Source organism: Cervus elaphus, chromosome 27 (assembly GCF_910594005.1).
Source record: "Cervus elaphus chromosome 27, mCerEla1.1, whole genome shotgun sequence".
NCBI classification, from domain to species: Eukaryota; Metazoa; Chordata; class Mammalia; order Artiodactyla; family Cervidae; genus Cervus; species Cervus elaphus.
In genome coordinates, this window is record NC_057841.1 from 28852233 (window position 1) to 28871224 (window position 18992).

At 37.9% G+C, this 18992-nt stretch overlaps 1 protein-coding gene across 2 annotated transcripts in view; it reads right to left on the reverse strand.

Annotated features, from left to right (window-relative positions):
* Positions 1 to 1225: 1225 nt before the first annotated feature.
* Positions 1226 to 18992, reverse strand: part of RNF125 (ring finger protein 125) — a 43120-nt gene continuing 25353 nt past the window's right edge. Inside the window, exons 5-7 of one of the 2 annotated variants that reach the window (XR_006338170.1) lie at positions 8600 to 8707; positions 3268 to 5866; positions 1226 to 2951 (exon numbers count right to left, since the gene is read on the reverse strand). Coding sequence is in view for 1 of the 2 variants with exons in the window: in XM_043889291.1 (XP_043745226.1) it covers positions 5780 to 5866; positions 8600 to 8707 (195 nt within the window). In the remaining variant the exon portion in view is untranslated. Of the gene's footprint in view, positions 5867 to 8599; positions 8708 to 18992 lie in introns of both variants that reach the window. The other variant, XM_043889291.1, reaches the window with a different exon arrangement.

Below are 18992 nucleotides of genomic sequence, written 5' to 3' on the forward strand. Positions count from 1 at the left end.
AAGCTGGCTGAAGATTGAAGCCATTCTATTTCCTCTAAACTGTCTCCATATTTTGTATTCAGCTTCAGTGTACAGAGAAAGCCAATATTTTTTGTGGTAACAGCTCTCTTTTATTTTACCTTATTAACTTCAATAACTATAACCTAAGTGATACAGGTTAAGTCTTCCCAAACCCGGGTTCCCGATATCTTTTAGGACGTCACTCAGAAAACAGTCAACCAGACCTGTGTTTTGGCCTGTGCCTCTTGTGAAGAATCCAAAAAACTTTCCTATGTTTTAGCATATTCTGAACTGGAGCCACGGCCAAAGCTTAATATGTATTTAGCAGGGAGAAGGATACACAACATTCATCTTCATCTGGCTTTTTAAATTTCAGTGGGGCCCCTTGGAAGCAGAACCATTAATAATTCCCATGGTGCTTAGCATTATCTTGACTTAAACCAGGGTTCCTCAACCTCATTACTACTGACATTTGGGGCAGGGAAATTCTTGTTGTGAGGGATCGTCCCATGTATCGTGGAATGTTGAGTAGCATCCATGGCCTTGACCCACATCCTGGGCAATAGCACATCCCCGTTATGACAACACCAAATGCCTTTAGACGTTGTCAAATGTTCCGAGAGGCACAATTGCCTCTGACCAGGAACTACCAGCCTAAATGAAGGTGTATTTCTGTGATAGATACTGCTGAATGATGACAATTTAAAAATATCAGATTTAAAAGCATGAAGAGTATTAAATGTAAAACATTACAAGATCCATATTTAAGAACAGACACAGTAGAGGGCTTTCCTGGTTGCTCAGTGGTAAAGAATCTGCTTGCCCATACAGGAGACATAGGTTCAATCCCTGATCAGGGAAGATCCCACAACCAGTGGAGCAACAAAACTCGTGCGCATCTATTAAGCTTGGGCCCTAGAGCCTATGCTTTAAAAGAGGCCACAACAGTGAGAAGAAGCCTGTGCACTGCAACCAGACCCATGGACTGTAGCCTGCCAGGCTCTTCTGTCCATGAGATTTTCCAGGTAAGAATACTGGGGTGGGTTGCCATTTCCTTCTCCAGAGAATCTTGCCAACCCAGGTCTCTTGCACTGCAGGGAGATTCTTTACCAACTGAGCTATCAGAGAAGCCCATAGAGTAGCTTGGCTCCCCTTAACTAGAGAAAAGTCCTTGAAGCAATGAAAACCTAGAATAGCCAAAAAAAGAAAACATACACTGTAGATATTTTAATGAAAGCAATGGGCCTGCCATTCTTTATTTCTCACAATAATACATATTTACAGAAGAAAAAGAATTGTACATTTTAAATTCTGATCATTATACAGATTTTTTGCAGTTGAATAAAAGGATGAATCTCTTAGTGACCTTTAAAAGTCACTTCAGTGCTAATCGAAGGTACTAATTATATGTTAAACACGTTTAATAACTGTTGCTAAGCTCACTTGAAAACACAACACATTTAGCACCCAGTAAAAGTAATAAAGCAATATCATTTGAGCTAAGACCTTTTAAGAGATCTGACTTAGAAGTATCTTCATCATAGACTTGCAACCCAATTTCTCAACATACATTTTAGAAACTTGGGAGAAAAAGCACGTTAAAGGAAAATCTCCATAGCTTTTTGTAAAATTTGAAGACTTTAGCCTTTTAAGAATCCTATATGAATCAGTTTTTCCCTCAAAAGGCCTTGAAATATTGGCATCTTGAGGTGCTATTAAAAAAAAAAAAAGAACAAGATTTTTGTTATTAATCAAAAGCTTCAAATACTGGTTTTCATTTTTTAAAACAATGAATTATAAATTCTTTTTTTATAAAAGGTTAAAGGCACAGTGAAACAATGAATAAGAGTTGCATTTCACTATTTTAAAACTCAAAACAATGCAAAAGACAAAATAATTCCGGCGGCCAGCACCTCATTTGTCCTGTAGGGGGCAAACCTCGGAAGACAGTGAAGGAAAGGGAAGCCCGGAGAGCTGCACTCCATGGGGTGGCAGAGTCAGACATGATCCAGCAGCTGAACAAGGGGGTAAACTTATCATAAGAGGAACCGAGAGACAGGATGCAGAATTGATGTACTGAGGTTTAACAATGGCAGGTGACTTAAAGCTTTACTCACAATACAGTTTCTAAGTTTGGAAGTTTTTTCATGTTTTACAGATTTAAGGATACCTTTGTATTGCTCAGAATTCACCAAAATTTATTTTCTGGTTAGTAAGTACTAATACTCAGAAATATATTCTTTTATTTTTCGGGGACGAGATTTTTCAATCTAATGATTATCTCTGGGAAGTTCCTCTCCTTTTGTCTTTGTTGCCCAATAGGTTCTGCTTTATTGGATGACCCATCCAAACTGCAGGAGAGAGGTCATGAAACTTCAAATCTGCCGTCAGTTGTTAGCAGCTGTGAAAAGCAAACTTGAAGCCAGTATCTAAAACAGGAGGAAGTGACTTCGCTGGCGGTGGCTAAGACTCTGTGCTCTCAATGCAGAGGACCCAGGTTTGATCCTTGGTCAGGGAACTAGATCCCACATTCTGCAACTAAGAGTTCAAATGCTGCAACTAGAGAGTCTGTGTGCTGCAGCTAAGACCCAGTGCAGCCAAATAAGTTAAAAGAAAAAGAGTAAAAGGGAGGAAATAAGGCCTCTAGATTTCATCCAGGTTTATGCTTTTCTCATCACCTTGTTGTGGATGGCAGAACAGTAAACAAGGTTTTGAAGAAGTAATGGAAAATTTACTACAGAAAATTTAGAGGAATGTGACTATGACTACATTTATGCATAAGGAATAAAGAAGTTTATAAACAATTACAATTAAGAAACTAACTATAATCAAATAATGTTTTATCCTCAGGAGTTGAAATCAGTAGTCTTTATAACTTCTTTGCTTGCTTTCAAGATGGAAATATTCCACATCCAGACTTGTTGTTAAAGAGCCAAATATGAAAAATGGAACTCCTTTGGGAGAAAAAGCACGTTAAAGGAAAATCTCCATAGCTTTTTGTAAAATTTGAAGACTTTAGCCTTTTAAGAATCCTATATGAATCAGTTTTTCCCTCAAAAGGCCTTGAAACATTGGCATCTTGAGGTGCTATTAAAAAAAAAAAAAAAGAACAAGATTTTTGTTATTAATCAAAAGCTTCAAATACTGGTTTTCATTTTTTAAAACAATGAATTATAAATTCTTTTTTTATAAAAGGTTAAAGGCACAGTGAAACAATGAATAAGAGTTGCATTTCACTATTTTAAAACTCAAAACAATGCAAAAGACAAAATAAAGGAGTGGTGGCAAGCACTAAACATTTAGTTACTTGAAGAACTAAAGACTAGATGGAGGATAGAAGGGAGAGAGTATTGTAAATTACACCAGTATATTCTGAATTTTTTTTTTTGGCTGTGCCATGGGCTTATGGGATTTTTAGTTTCCCAAACAGGAATTGAACAAGGGTCCCTGGCAGTGGAAGCACAGAATCCTAAGCACTGGACCACCAGGGAATTGCCTGAAAATGTTGATATTGTACAACTTTATTTTTTAGTGCAACTTTAAAAAATAGGAGATTGGGGAGAACAAACGAAAAACATTTTTAATTGTTCCAGCTATCATAATGGTGGTGGTTTATTAATACTATTATTCTGAGACTGTTGCATTTGTAAGGCAGTTGAAGAAAACCAATAATTGTGGGATATTCCTACATCCTTGAAAATCTGGACTCTCGTACAGAAAAATAAAAGACACAACTCTAATAGAAAGGATTAGGCAAAAGCCTTGCAATACTTAATTTGATTTGGAAATATCAAAATAACTCATGAAGTGTTCTATCTTAGAGAATAAAAAGGTATTTCTTAGCTCTCTCCTAGAAACAATAACCATTCTAGCCACAACAAATCTGACAGTCCCAAATATGGTTTTGAAGCACTATTTCTCACTGAAAGGAACCAGGCTTCTTAAGAGAAATGGCTGATTCCAGATCTGGTGCAGAAAACATACACGTTGAGCCTGAAATATCTTGTCACAGGAGACTACAAGGAAACCATTAAAGACTGCTAGAATAGTGTCAAAAGGACTCAGAGTCAACTTGATAAGGCTCCCAATGACCAAAAACAGGACAATTTGAGCTTTAATAGGGCTATACTCAAAATGGATTGAAGTCCATCAAGTATGTTTGAATCCATGAGTTCACTACACTTAAAAAAGTGATGTACAGAGGATGATAGAAAACAAGTTTATTAGCCTGAAAACTGATAAATTAAGGGGAAGATTCAAGTATTTATTTTTCTTTTCCTCTATGAACTTGACCACTGGTTAACCAAACAGTAGATAGGGGGAGCAACATCTCTTTATATATAAAAATGTTCCAACTAATAAGTGAAAAAGAAATGACAGAAACTCTAAACCACAACAAATCAGTGGATCTAGGCATATTCATTTCAGCTGACATCACAAAAAGAGTGAACCAGACATTCTCTGCCCTCTGTTGAAAGAATACACCATGATCTATACAGTCTGGTCAAAAGGTTGAAACTGAGTCTGCTCAAACCTCTGGATCCATGTATCATATCCAGATGACAGAAGAACATGCTGAATTGAGCCATGAGTGTACTATTAACAAAATACAGACAGTTGTGTATGTATAAGACCAGGTTCTTCAACAGATAAATTTTAAGGGAAAGAAAGAAGGGGGAACCCACAGATTAAAAAGAGACATTAAGAGAGATAGTTAACAAAGCAATTTTAAGTGAGTAAGATTAAAAGCTAGTATAGAGATACAGACTTGGGGGATAAACTAAGAAATACAAGGAAGTGAGGATTGTTAAAATCAATGTAGTGGTTACTTCTCTGGGGCTGGGGAAGAGAGTTGTTAACTTTGATAGGACACACAGAGGACATCCAAGGTGACTGGCAGAGTTCTAAAAGACTGTTTCCTTACAATAATGTAATAAGCTATACATCTTCTGTTTGGTTTTCAGTATTTGTTTATTTCATAATTTTTCTAAAAGATAAAACTAAAAAAAAAAATCAAAGCCCTTAGGATTTTCCACTAAAATTTATGGATGGGAATACTTCTACTGTAAATCTCGGCTGATGGTTCTTAAGAAGTTGCCTATATTATAGAAATATTTCTAAATAATAAGCTACAAATATTTGAAAAATATAATATTAAATTCTTATGTGTGTATAGTTATAAAAAGTCAAAGCACTAAGTATACATTCCTAACATGAAATTACAGTATTGTTACAGTATTATGTTATAGATTTGGTTAAATGATCGTTGTTGACTTCCAAAATTTTCCTTTCCTACTCCCATACAAGGTTATTGGTGTTATTCTATTAGTTGTTAGAACATGAGCACTGGAACAGATCTCACATTTCCTTGAGTGTCCACACTGTTTCACTCTCCATAGAACAAAGATTAGTTATCTTGTCCAATCATAAGAGTAGTTATCATTATGTAGCATTACACACAACGTCATCCGATTTGCAAATAAAGATTCTTCATCCACATACTTAGCCTCATATTCTCTTTCATGTATTAATGGCAGATGGAGACTTTTTTGCTCTTAAGTGTCTAAGAAACTCAAGAACATAAAACAGACCTAAGTCATCAAAGTGAAAGCAGTTTTAAAATGCAATACAACAATAAACACGGACAAACATTAGAATGTGTTGTACACTTTTCTGCCCATCAGACATTGACAGCTTCCCTACGATTTTTCAAGCAGCATCTTAAAAAAAAAAAAAATGGTGCAATTGTACGGCCTCCTTCTCTTTTCTTTTAATACAGTTATGCGGTGTTCGAGTGATTCACATATTCCAGAAGTGACCGGTCTAAGACCCTTTGGATAAGAGCTTCCTCAATTATATTGAAATCCTACAATAAAGAAAAAGAATTAGAAACATACAGTCAGACATGACAGTTTTCAGCAACTGGAGGATGAATGTTAAGACAATGCCTCATTTTGCGAAGTAAAGCCCTGAATTCAATCCCCAAGTTTACACACACACACACACAAAATTCATAGAACCTAGGACTTTTGCTTTGGGGCTTGTGCATTTTCTATTTCATTTTCACTGTCTATCAGTTAACTAGCTATCATTATTAATAAAATAGTCTTGATCTGGAATTTAAAGTTTTTTATCTGATCTAACTATAATAGTTTTTAGTCAGTATTACAAATTCGGGTCAGATATGCTCCATATAAACATGTAATATGGAGTGAAGTTAAGACACTCCCATAGGATTCACCATTCCCAGCAGTACTACTGAATATCTAGTTCTGAAAAAAGAATGTTGGGAACAAAATGCTCTTTCTCCTTGCCCCCTTGTGGTCAAAACTGAATTCAAAACTTTAGGTCAGCACATTCTGTAAATAAAAACTAAGAGCCCCATCTTCTGCAACCCATCTCCTCTTCACCAATAAACTAAGAAAATAAAATCTTTATTGGACGTTCACTCTAAAACATAAAAGCAAATAAATAAAATCCACAAGAAAGTCACAAAACAGAGCAGAGCACAATATTTGGACTTAATGCCAGGTTGCTGCTCAGTAGGTAAGTCATGTCTGACTCTTTGCAGCCCCATGGACGACAGCACGCCCGGCTTCCCTGTCCTTCACTATCTCCTGGAGTAAGCTCAAACTCATGTCCACTGAGTTGGTGATGCCATCCAACCATTTCATCCTCTGTCGCCCTTTCTCCTCCTGCCTTCCATCTTTCCCAGCATCAGGGTCTTTTTCAATGCCAGGTTGTTCTGAGGCAATTTATTAAGCTCTGAGCATCAGATACTTCATAGCTAAGTAAGGATAATCATACAGTATGCACTTCACAGAAGTTGCTACAAGGAATGAAATGAGACAACTTGCATAAAATGCCTAGCATAGTACTTGGTAGTTGAGGAAACAAAAAAATCAAAACAAAGAACACTGTTTTGACCTCACTTCCACATCCAAGAATGTGATTTTGAGGGGATGGAGAGTATTCTCACCAAAGTGACCTCTTCCTAGCCAGCCCCAGGTCATACTGTGAATGATCTTGAAAAGAATGGACTGAACAATGAAGAGTCAGAACAGGTATGGAATCAATCTGGCTTTTAGAACATCTCATGGAGCTATGATAAAGAGGAACCCTTACGTGTTATGAAAAATGAGGACACGTGGCTCTCTTGAGGGCTTGTGTGCCTTAGTGGCCAGACAAAAACATTATTTGAGAGACCGAGGAGAGATTATGAAGCCTCTGTGGTGTGGTCTGTTCAGTTCTTCAAGTGGTCCTAATATTTCCATTTACTCTCTCCCCATCTCCAGTTTGCCTAACATCCATGTGCAAACTGAGTAAATCGCTTGACATGCATCATCTCATTTAATCCCCACAAGAGCATTTGGAAACAGTATGTACTTTGCTTAGTCCTTACTTTAACAAATGAACAAACAGAGGCTCCAAAGTTAAATACTTTGCCCAAGGTCACAAGTTGTGACAGGAGTGTTACTGAAACCCAGCTTCCTTGTGTTGAATCTGGATAATCAACCTGGGCACATCAGAATGCATGGGGACATTTTTCAAATGATAATCTTCAACAATTATTAAATTCCATTTGAAATTGCATAAAAAGAAAATAGTCAAAATCATGTGAAAATTATATGCAAATTCAAATTTAACTCTTAACATTTCATGTATTTCGATAGACATAATAATAAAATGTACCATTTCAGAACATGGCTATGAATGTCCCCATGATAAGCAATCCCCTTTGCTGAAAGGGACTCATGGGACAATGCATCACTCTCACATGGACCAAAGCAGAACAAAAGCTATGCTAACCTTTAGCTTGTTTTACCATTTCTGATAATGGGAAATTGAGTCATAAGTATCAGAACTATTGATACTATAACAGATTTTTCTTTCATCTTAAAAAAAAATCTGACTATAATGAGAATGGCTATGAGTTGGCCATTATTGATGGGTCAGTATACACAGGTTCATTATATAATTCTGTCTACTTCTATATATGTCTAAAATTTGTTCATAATAATTTAAGTTGAAAAACGTTAAATAAACATGAGTTTTATATTTTATAAAATTTAAATTAAAAATAGAGCCCATGTGTCTCACTACATTGATAATGTTGTATCTGTTATTGGCCATTCAGTGTATTATAAAATGAGTGCAAATTCTCTGAGGCATTTCATTACTGATATGATCTTCTCTCAGTTAATATGTTTTTAACTTCATAAAAATTATAACTATTTAGTGGGAGGCATTTAAGTAGAAATTAAAATAACTGGAAAGTGAAATCTGGGTCTTTATACATGGCTAATTACTTACAACACAAAGAAAATGATTTTGTCTAAAGCAGGTAACTACTCTCTTTTTTTTTTTAGGTAACTACTCTTAAAGGAGTTATATAAAATATATGTTTGTAATATATATATTTATAAAACACAATTTATAAAACACTGTGTTTCTATGTTTCCTCCTTAATACTAATACTTAACACTGCAGCTATATATGCATTTTTCCCCTATAATCTTATAGTAAGACTTCTTATGTTAAGAAAGGTAAGCTTAATACAGCATAAAAACATAATATAGAAGGAAGAAAATACACTTACTAAGAAATCATCATAAAACAAAGTGTGACTGACTTGCAGATGTCTTATTAAGCTGCCATTGAAGCTGCTTCGATTCTCATTAGGTACTAAACGGCAAAGCGGACAGAACTGGAAATAAACGAGATCAAGAGTTCAAGAATTTTAAATAATCATTAGTGTCAGAGATTAAAAAATTAAATAACCATTCAACAAAGTTAATTTTAATTTTATGGATCTATTGGCCATACCTTGGTATTATGTTTTAGAATTATATAAATATTAAAGCAATGTCAACAAATAAAATTGCACTTATTTCTTCATACACATTTCTTGTATATAAAGAGTATAACTATTTGTTTCATACTTACCACTTTGTTATTTAAATAATATTACAGTCAGGAGGTGTGCCATAATTTAATTAGTCACCTACCTCTTGCAATACTAAAGTTTTCTTAGGTATGTGGATATTTTGCTATTACAAATTACATTATCTACATTGCTATTGTTATTACAAATTATATTATCTATAATTATATATCAAATTACATTTTTGAGGGGATTATTTTCTTAGGATAAATGAATATAAATGGAGATTAGAAGGTCAAAGTCATGAACATTCATGGTTCATAATATACACTATATATAATACATGCTTATGGTTTTATATTACCACCAGCACTATAGATTATAATACACCAGCATCAGATATTAGTATTTACACATATTTTCCTAATTTATAGCCATGAATGACCATCTAAAAAATCTTCTCATTTTGAAATATTTATAAGCTCAAAAGAAACTGCAAAATAATGCAGAGAGGTACCATGTCACCATCACCCAGCTTCCCCAGAACGTTACTTCTTACATAACTATGGCATATTATCAAAACCACAAAATTGGCAATTAACTAGACAACATTTGACTTAGATTTCACCAGTTTTTGCATGAACATTTTCTGGGGTATATATATCCTATGAAATTTTATCACACATATAGTCACATAACTACCAATACAATCAAGAAACAGAACTGTTCTCTCACTACAAAAAACTCCCTTGTACTATCCCTTAACTTCTTCTCTCCTGAACCCTGGCAACCATGAATTTGTTCTCTAGATTGGCTGTTTTTTTTCCTCTTTGCCTCACTGCCCGGCATGCAGGATCTTAGCTCTCTACCAGGATCCAGAGCGAGCCCCTTGCAGTAAGCTGAGTCTTAACCACTGGACCCCCTAGGGAAGTCCCACAAATGGCTACTATTCTTATCACCTAAGCAGATACTTGCAATACAGAATAGCAAGTGCTGTAATCAAGATCTGAACAGACAACTGTTGAAGACTGATAAGGGAATCATTACTTTCTTTCTGAGAAGTCAGGAAAGGATTCAGCCAAGTTGCATGCAGCTGGTGTGAGTCTTGAAGAACGAGTCAGCCATAGCAGAGGAGAAGCACCACAGGCAGGGAAAGCAAAGTGGAAAAAGGTAGGAAACCCTAAAAGGACCCGGCCTGCTTAGGCAATGGGAAAATGCTCAGTGAAGCTGGAGACAGGGCATGTTGGGGGCAGCCGGGGGAGGAGACTTTGGAACGGTAAGTTGGAACCAGTACTAATCGATATACACTCCTCTGAGCAGCTCATGTGATTTCTGTTGGCTGCGTATCAAGAGTCAGAGGAACAGAGATGACTAAGCCTTGGTCCCATGATTAAGGAGCTTTGAGTCCAGTGGACAGGAAATCTACAGAAAACCTGGAATTTCAAGCAAAGTGGTTTTTGTTTTCAGTCTGATGTTAAAAGAGAACTAGTGGAAGTGTCAGACTTCAGGTGTATAGACAATTAGTTGTGTGACTGAAGAGACTTTCACCAAAAAGACACTACAAAACAATGGGTGACAGTCTATATGACTTCGAAAATTTCTTCTGTTTCTTGAATTGGGGAATTTGACATAAGGAAGGAGAGGGTAAGAACAGGAAAGGGAAAGAAATGGTAAAGTGAGAGATTGATCATGACCTAAGTACCTAAATGTTCACCTACACTCTCCCTAAGGTTGTTGTTGTTTAGTCGCTCAATTGTGTCTGACTCTTTGCGACCCCATGGACTGCAGCACTCCAGGCATCCCTGTCCTTCACTATCACCCGGAGCTTGCTCAAACTCATGTCCATTGGGTCGGTGATACCATCCAACCATCTCATCTTCTGTCATCCCCTTCTCCTCCTGCCTTCAGTCTTTCCCAGCATCAGGGTCTTTTCTAATGACTCAGCTCATCGCATAAGGTAATCCAAGTATTGGAGCTCCACCTTCAGCATCAGTCCTTTCAATGAATATTCGGAACTGATTTTCTTTAGGATTGACTGGTTTGATCTCCTTGCAGTCCAAGGGACTCTCAAGAGTCTTCTCCAACACCACAGTTCAAAAGCATCAATCATTTGGTGCTCAGCCTTCTTTATGGACCAACTCTTACATCCACACAAGAAGGCTGGAAAAACCATAGCTTTGACTGTACAGATCTTTGTTGGCAAATTAATCTCTCTGTTTTTTAAAATGCTGTCTAAAATAAATAAATAAAATAACAAAATAAAATGCTGTCTAGATTTGTCATAGCTTGTCTTCCAAAGAGCAAATGTTTCTTAATTTCATGGCTGCAGTCAACAACTGCAGTGATTTTGGAGCCCAAGAAAATAAAGTCTATCACTGTTCCATTGTTTCCCCGTCTATTTGCCATGAAGTGATAGGACCAGATGCCATGATCTTCATTTTCTTGAATGTTGAGTTTTAAGCCAACTTTTTCACTCTCTTCTTTCATTTTCACCAAGAGGCTCTTTAGTTCCTCTTTACTTTCTGCCATAAGGGTGGTGTCATCTGCATATCTGAGGTTATTGATATTTCTTCCGGCAATCTTGATTCCAGCTTGTGCTTCCTCCAGCCCAGCATTTCTCATGATGTCTCTGCATATAAGTTAAATAAGCAGGGTGACAATATACAGCCTTGACGTACTCCCTTCCCAATTTGGAACCAGTCTGTTGCTCCATGTCCAGTTCTAACTGTTGCTCCTTGACCTGCATACAGATTTCTCTGGAGGCAGGTCAGGTGGTCTGGTATTCCCATCTCTTGAAGAATTTTCCACAGTTTGTTGTGATCCACACAGTCAAAGGCATAGCCAGTGAAGCAGAAATAGATGTTTTCCTGGAATTCTCTTGCTTTTTCTATGATCCAACAGATGTTGGCAGTTTGACCTCTGGTTCCTCTGTCTTTTCTAAATCCAGCCTGAATATCTGGAAGTTCTTGGTAAATGTACTGTTGAAGCCTGACTTGGAGAATTTTGAGCATTACTTTGCTAGCATGAGAAATGAGTACCATTGTGTGGTAGATTGAGCATTCTTTGACACTGCCTTTCTTTGGGATTGGAATGAAAACTGACCTTTTCCAGTCCTGTGGCCACTGCTGAGTTTTCCAAATTTGCTGGCATAATGAGTGCAGCACTTCCACAGCATCATCTTTTGGGATTTGAAATAGTTCTGCTGAATACAATCACCTCCACTAGCTTTGTTCGTAGTGATGCTTCTGAAGGCCCACTTGACTTCGCATTCCAGGATGTCTGGATCTAGGTGAGTGATCACACCATCATGGTTATCTGGGTCATGAAGATCTTCCTTGTATAGTTCTTCTGTGTAGTCTTGCCACCTCTTCTTAATATTTTCTGCTTCTGGTAGGTCCATACCATTTCTGTCCTTTACTGTGCCCATCTTTGCATGAAACATTCCCTTGGTATCTCTAATTTTCTTGAAGAGATCTCTAGTCTTTCCAATCTATTGTTTTCCTCTATTTCTTTGCACTGATCACTGAGGAAGGCTTTCTTATCTCTCCTGGCTATTCTTTGGAACTCTGCATTCATATGGGTATATCTTTCCTTTTCTCCCTTGCTTTTCACTTCTTTTCTCTTGTAAGGCTTCCTTACAAGAGAAGAGCTACTTGTAAGCCTACTTGTAAGGCCTCCTCAGACAACCACTGCCAATTTCCTAATGTCAGCTTATCCTTTATTATCTCTCTTTATTCAGATATGCTCCCAGACCATACTACTATATTAATAACCAACAGTTTTACAGCATACATCAAAAGATACTGGCCTCAAAAAAAAGAGATTCATAGAGAACAACTTACTGGTTACTAGTGGGGAGAAGGAAGCGGAGAGGGGCAACATAGAGGTAGGGGATTAAGAGATACAAACTATTATGTATAAAATAAGCTACAAGGATATATTGTATAACACAGGGAATATAGCTAATATTTTATAATAACTATAAATGGGTATAACCTTTACAAGTTGTGAATCACTATATTGTATACCTATACTTGTAACTTATATAATATTTTATACCAACTATACTTCAGTTAAAAAAAAAAAAACAGATGTTGGCCTCATCTCAGTATGGACTTGATCTGATGGTGAACACAGTGGGTAAATAACAGCCACCATATTAGAAGCTACCACCAACTTCAATCCTTTGGAATGTTTGTTACAATGGATACCCAGCTCTGTCTGTGGTTTAGATTAATCCCCACAGCAGCTCAGTCAATTGAAGAACACTTTCTTTTTCTTTTTTGAAGAACACTTTCTATATAATGGTAAATACCATTTGGGGAAGAAATTAAAGATAAATGAATCCAACACCAAAAGAAAAGAGTCATGCATTGAAAATAATTATGGGCAAATCTTCAACCAAAATTAAGGTACCAGATTGAACACCTAATTTAATAGGAGTTTGGAAGCAAATCTAATGAAGATTTTCTTCTTTCCAAAACATTTATGCACGTACGTTCCCACTGCTCCATCAAGCTGCAGATATTCTGAATACCCACGGAAATAAACTGCTGTGGGGATTAGGGCTCAGCTTTTGTCAATACAGTTTTTAATTTCAAACCAAATGAAGTCCTGTCCCTTCTCACAAGGAATGAATCTCAGGATCAAGGCAGAAAATAAAACTACCTTTGAACCTGGGTGGATGGGACTATGATTTTCACAATATCCTATTTTTCATATCACTGTATCTTACTATAGCTAGGTTCTCCACCAAGAGCTGGGCATGCAATGTTGAACAAAGAAATTATTAATAAGTTCTATGGCTTCATGAACCTATTAATTTGGAGGGAGAGACAGACACAAAATATACACACAACATACAACTGTGATAAATGAGAAAAAAAGCAAGAGCTGAAAATAATTTCGGTGTCAGGGAACTGAGATTTAAGGTGAATTCTAAAGGATAAATAAGAACCAACCACTGAAAGAAAACACTGGAAAAAGAGGATAGCCAGAAAGTGGGGCTCTTGCTGAAATATCTTCCCTTAATATGATAAAATACTAAATTTCAAAAAAAAAAAAAAAGGAAAAAAAAATACTAAATTTCACTCGAGTGGTCTCATAATTCAATCCAAAGCATGCTGTATCATTTGCCTCTTTTAAGTATAATAATCCATAGATATACTTAAAAAAATGCAGCAGAATATAGTTAATTACTGTATCATGAAAAGCACTTGTTGAAACTCCTTGATGTTCTTAACCTATTACCCTAGTTTGCTTGAGCAGCTCAGCAACAAAGGATTAGTTGCTTCTGGCTTGATTTTTGAATTATCTAATTCTATCTGGAAGGCAGAATCCTTTGCCCAAATCTCTAACTATCTTGAGACTACTTATATCTGCTAAGTCAGAGGACGTCACTGACCTATTCTGCAGGCAAACCTAGCAATTCAGTCCTTTAAAGCAGTGATTCCTACTACATCACATGCCAACCCAGAGGAAGTCTTGGACTCAACCCTCCTTGTCCAAGGACTTCATTGGGGTGTTTTCACATATATGTCCCCATTAGTGCTACTTAAGTGCTGCCGTAGGATCTGCCTCCAGCCTTTTCATAACCATAGGGTTTAACCTGACTTCTAGTGGCAAAGTGAAAGTCACTCGGTTGTTTCCGACTCTTTGCGACCCCATGTACCATAGCCCACCAGGCTCCTCCAAGCAAGAATACTGGAGTCGGTTGCCATTCCCTTCTCCAAGGGATTTTGCTGATCCAGGGATGGAACCTTCATCTCTCAACTGCAAGCAGATTCTTTTTTTTTTTTTTTTGGAAGCAGATTCTTTACTGTCTGAGCCACCAAGGAGTGGGGCTTGTCTTAAGCTCGTACACTCAGGTAGGTTGTCTTATTTCTGTCCTTATGGCAGTTTTCTTCAGTGACTTCTATGACCCCTAAATAATAGAAGACCCAGTTCCCACGGGCAACCTTTAATCTGATGGCCAAACTGAGCAGCACATGGACGGGATTTCTGCTGGAGTAGGTACATAGTACCAGTGGATAGACAAGTAAGGTGCCTGCCCTAGATGAAGGCTATAGTGCTGCCCATGGTCCAGAATGCCTAGTGTTCCTCCAGCCAGCACAGCACCTGGGCACTACTAGTCATGGCTCAGGCTGCATTGATGATATCTCCTTCATAGGGTTGCTGGGAGAAGTCAAAGAGGCACCCAGTCAGTTATGTTCAGTTGCTCAGTCATGTCTGACTCTTTGTGACCCCAAGGACTGCAAAATGCCAGGCTTCCCTGTCCATCACCAACTCCTGGAGCGTATTCATGTCCATTGAGTCGGTGATGCCATGCAACCATCTCATCTGCGGTCGTCCCCTTCTCCTCCTGCTTTCAATCTTTCCCAGCATCAGGGTCTTATCCAATGAGACAGTTCTTCGCATCAGGTAACCAAAGTACTGGAGCTTCAGCTTCAGCATCAGTCCTTCCAATGAACACCCAGGACTGATCTCCTTCAGGATGGACTGGTTGGATCTCCTTGCAGTCCAAGGGACTCTCAAGAGTCTTCTCCAACACCACAGTTCAAAAGCATCAATTCTTCTGTGCTCAGCTTTCTTTATAGTCGAACTCTTACATCCATACATGACTACTGGAAAAACCATAGCCTTGACTAGATGGACCTTTGTTGGCAAAGTAATAAGCTGTCTAGGTTGGTCATAGCTTTTCTTCCAAGGAGCAAGTGTCTTTTAATTTCATGACTGCAGTCAACATCTGCCGTGATTCTGGAGTCCCCTAAAATAAAGTCTATCACTGTTTCCATTGTTTCCCCATCTATTTGCCATGAAGTGATGGGTCTGGATGCCATGCTCTTCATTTTCTGAATGTTGAGTTTTAAGCCAACTTTTTCACTCTCTTCTTTCACTTTCATCAAGAAGCTCTTTAGTTCCTCTTCACTTTCTGCCATAAGGGTGGTGTCATCTGCATATCTGTGGTTATTGATATTTCTCCCGGCAATCTTAATTCCAGCTTGTGCTTCTTCCAGCCCAACATTTCTCATGATGTATTCTGCATATAAGTTAAATAAGCAGGGTGACAAAATACAGCCTTGACGTACTCCTTTCCCAATTTGGAACCAATCTGTGGTTCCATGTCCAGTTCTAACTGTTGCTTCCTGACCTGCATATAGATTTCTCAGGAGGCAGGTAAGGTTGTCTGGTATTCCCATCTCTTGAAGAATTTTCCACAGTTTGTTGTGATCCACACAGTCAAAGGCTTTGGTGTAGCGAATAAAGGAGAAGTAGATGTTTTTCTGGAACTCTCTTGCTTTTGTGATGATCCAGTAGGTGTTGGCAATTTGATTTTTGGTTCCTCTGCCTTTTCTAAATCCAGCTTGAACTGGAAGTTCAGGTTCATGTACTGTGGAAGCCTGGCTTGGAGAATTTTGAGCATTACTTTGCTAGTGTGTGAGATGAGTGCAATTGTATGGTAGTTTGAGCATTCTTTGACATTGCCTTTCTTTGGGATTGGAATGAAAACTGACCTTTTCCAGTGCTGTGGCCACTGCTGAGTTGTCCAAATTTGCTGGCATAATGAGTGCAGCACTTTCACAGTATCATCTTTTAGGATTTGAAATAGCTCAACTGGAATTCCATCACCTCCACTAGCTTTGTTCATAGTGATGCTTCCTAAGGCCCACTTGACTTCACATTCCAGGATGTCTGGATCTAGGTGAGTGATCATACCATTGAGCCAGTGGTTATCTGGCTCATGAAGATCTTTTCTGTATAGTTCTTCTGTGTATTTTTGTCACCTCTTCTTAACATTTTCTGCTTCTGGTAGGTTCATATATTTTCTGTCCTTTATTGTGCTCATCTTTGCATGAAATATTCCCTTGGTATCTCTAATATTCTTGAAGAGTCTTTCCCATTCTATTGTTTTCCTCTATTTCTTTGCACTGATCACTGAGGAAGGCTTTCTTATCTCTCCTTGCTATTCTTTGGAACTCTGCATTCATATGGGTATATCTTTCCTTTTCTCCCTTGCATTTCACTTCTCTTCTTTTCTCAGCTATTTGTAAGGCCTCCTCAGACAACCATTTTGCCTTTTTGCATTTCTTTTTCTTGGGGATGGTCTTGATCACTGCCTCCTGTACAATGTCACGAACTTCCATCCATAGTTCTTCAGGCACTCTATCAGATCTAATCCTGTGAACCTATTGTCACTTCCACTGTATAATCATAGGGATTTGACTTAGGTCATACCTGAATGGTGTAATGGTTTTCCCTACTTTCTTCAATTTCAGTCTGAATTTTACAATAAAGAGTTCATGATCTGAGCCACAGTCAGCTCCTGGTCTTGTTTTTTTTAACTGTACAGAGCTTCTCCATCTTTGGTTGCAAAGAATACAATCAGTCTGATTCTGGTATTGACCATCTGGTGATGTCCATGTGTAGAGTCTTCTCTTGTGTTGTTGGAGAGTGTGTTTGCTATGACCAGTGCGTTCTCTTAGCAAAACTCTGTTAGCCTTTGCCCTGCTTCATTTTGTGGTCCAAGGCCAAATTTGCCTGTTACTCCAGGTATCTCTTGACTTCCTACTTTTGCATTCCAGTCCCCTATAATGAAAAGGACATCTTTTTGGGGTGTTAGTTCTAGAAGGTCTTGTAGGTCTCCATAGAATCATTCAATTTCAGTTTCTTCAGCATTACTAGTTGGGGCATAGACTTAAACTATTGATATTGAATGGTTTGCCTTGGAAACAAGAGATCATTCTGTTGTTTTTGAGCTTGCAACCAAGTACAGAATTTTGGACTCTTTTGTTGACTATGAGGGCTACTCCATTTCTTCTAAGGGATTCTTGCCCACAGTAGTAGATATAATGGTCATCTGAGTTATATTTCACTGAGTTCAAGAGGCACCCAGAATTCAGTATATCGGGAATTCCCCTGCAGTCCAGTGGTTATGACTCAACACTTTCACTGCAGGGGCCTGGGTGTGTTCCCTGGTTGGAGAACTAAGATCCCGCAAGCTGTGCACATGACCAAAACAAACCAAAAGACAAACCAAGAAAACTGAGTATGTGCTAGTCATTATGATGCCATCTTAATGTTTTCTTTCTTCTCTTTAAATATTTACTTATTTATTTGGCTGTGCCAGGTCTTAGTTGAGGCATGTGGGACCTAGTTCCCTGACTAGGGACTGAACGCAGGCCCCCTACATTAGGAGCTCGGATTCTTAGCCACTGGACCACAAGGGAAGTCCCCAATCCTTTCTTCAAGCTTCCTCTAGGAAGGTTCCCCAGGGACCAATCATAAAACACCTCCTTAGCTCAGTTCCTCCAAGGGCAACTTAAACAGGAAAAGCCCATGACAATCTCCCCTGCTCCCCCAATACATATCAAGCTCCTAGCTAGCCATCCCAAGAATCACATCTCTGGACCATTAGGGTGAATAAAAAAAGACCTTTGACTGTGCTGTGGGGCTTTTCTCTTGAACCTGCTAGTAGAGCACAGGTGTTTGTGCCCCAGAGCTAGACACTGGGCTTCAAACTGTAGCTCTGCTTACTTACCAGCTGTAAGACTTATCTTGTAAGACTTGACCTCTCTGAGTCTGAGTTTACTGTTGGTAAAATGGAAATAATAATCATCTCTGTCTCATAGTATTGTTGTAAGTGCTATCTACCAATCATCAAATAAACTTGCATTTCAACCTCATCCACCTTCCAAAAGGATTTTATGGGGGAAAAAAAAAAAACCTTAAAAACTCAAATTAACAAAACCCAAACTTACATATATGAAACACACACACACATATATACATATTTTAGTTCTGTTTAGAACTAAAATAAAATCCAGAATAATCTTCAAGGTATCATTTTACTTCTGTTAATTTAAAAATAAATGTAACCCAATTTTGACCAGGTTAAGGTGAAAGCAGTTTACTCATCAACTGCTGATACAAATATAAACTGACTCAAACTTTTTAGAATACGCTTTGAGTGTTAATTAAAACCTGCACCCTTGGGCCCAAAAATATCAATCTATGGAATTTCCTCCTAAGAAAAAAATGATATAGAAAGAAAAGTTTAAACGTACGAGAACGTGAATTCAAATCCTAAAAACTGGCAGCAATCCAAATG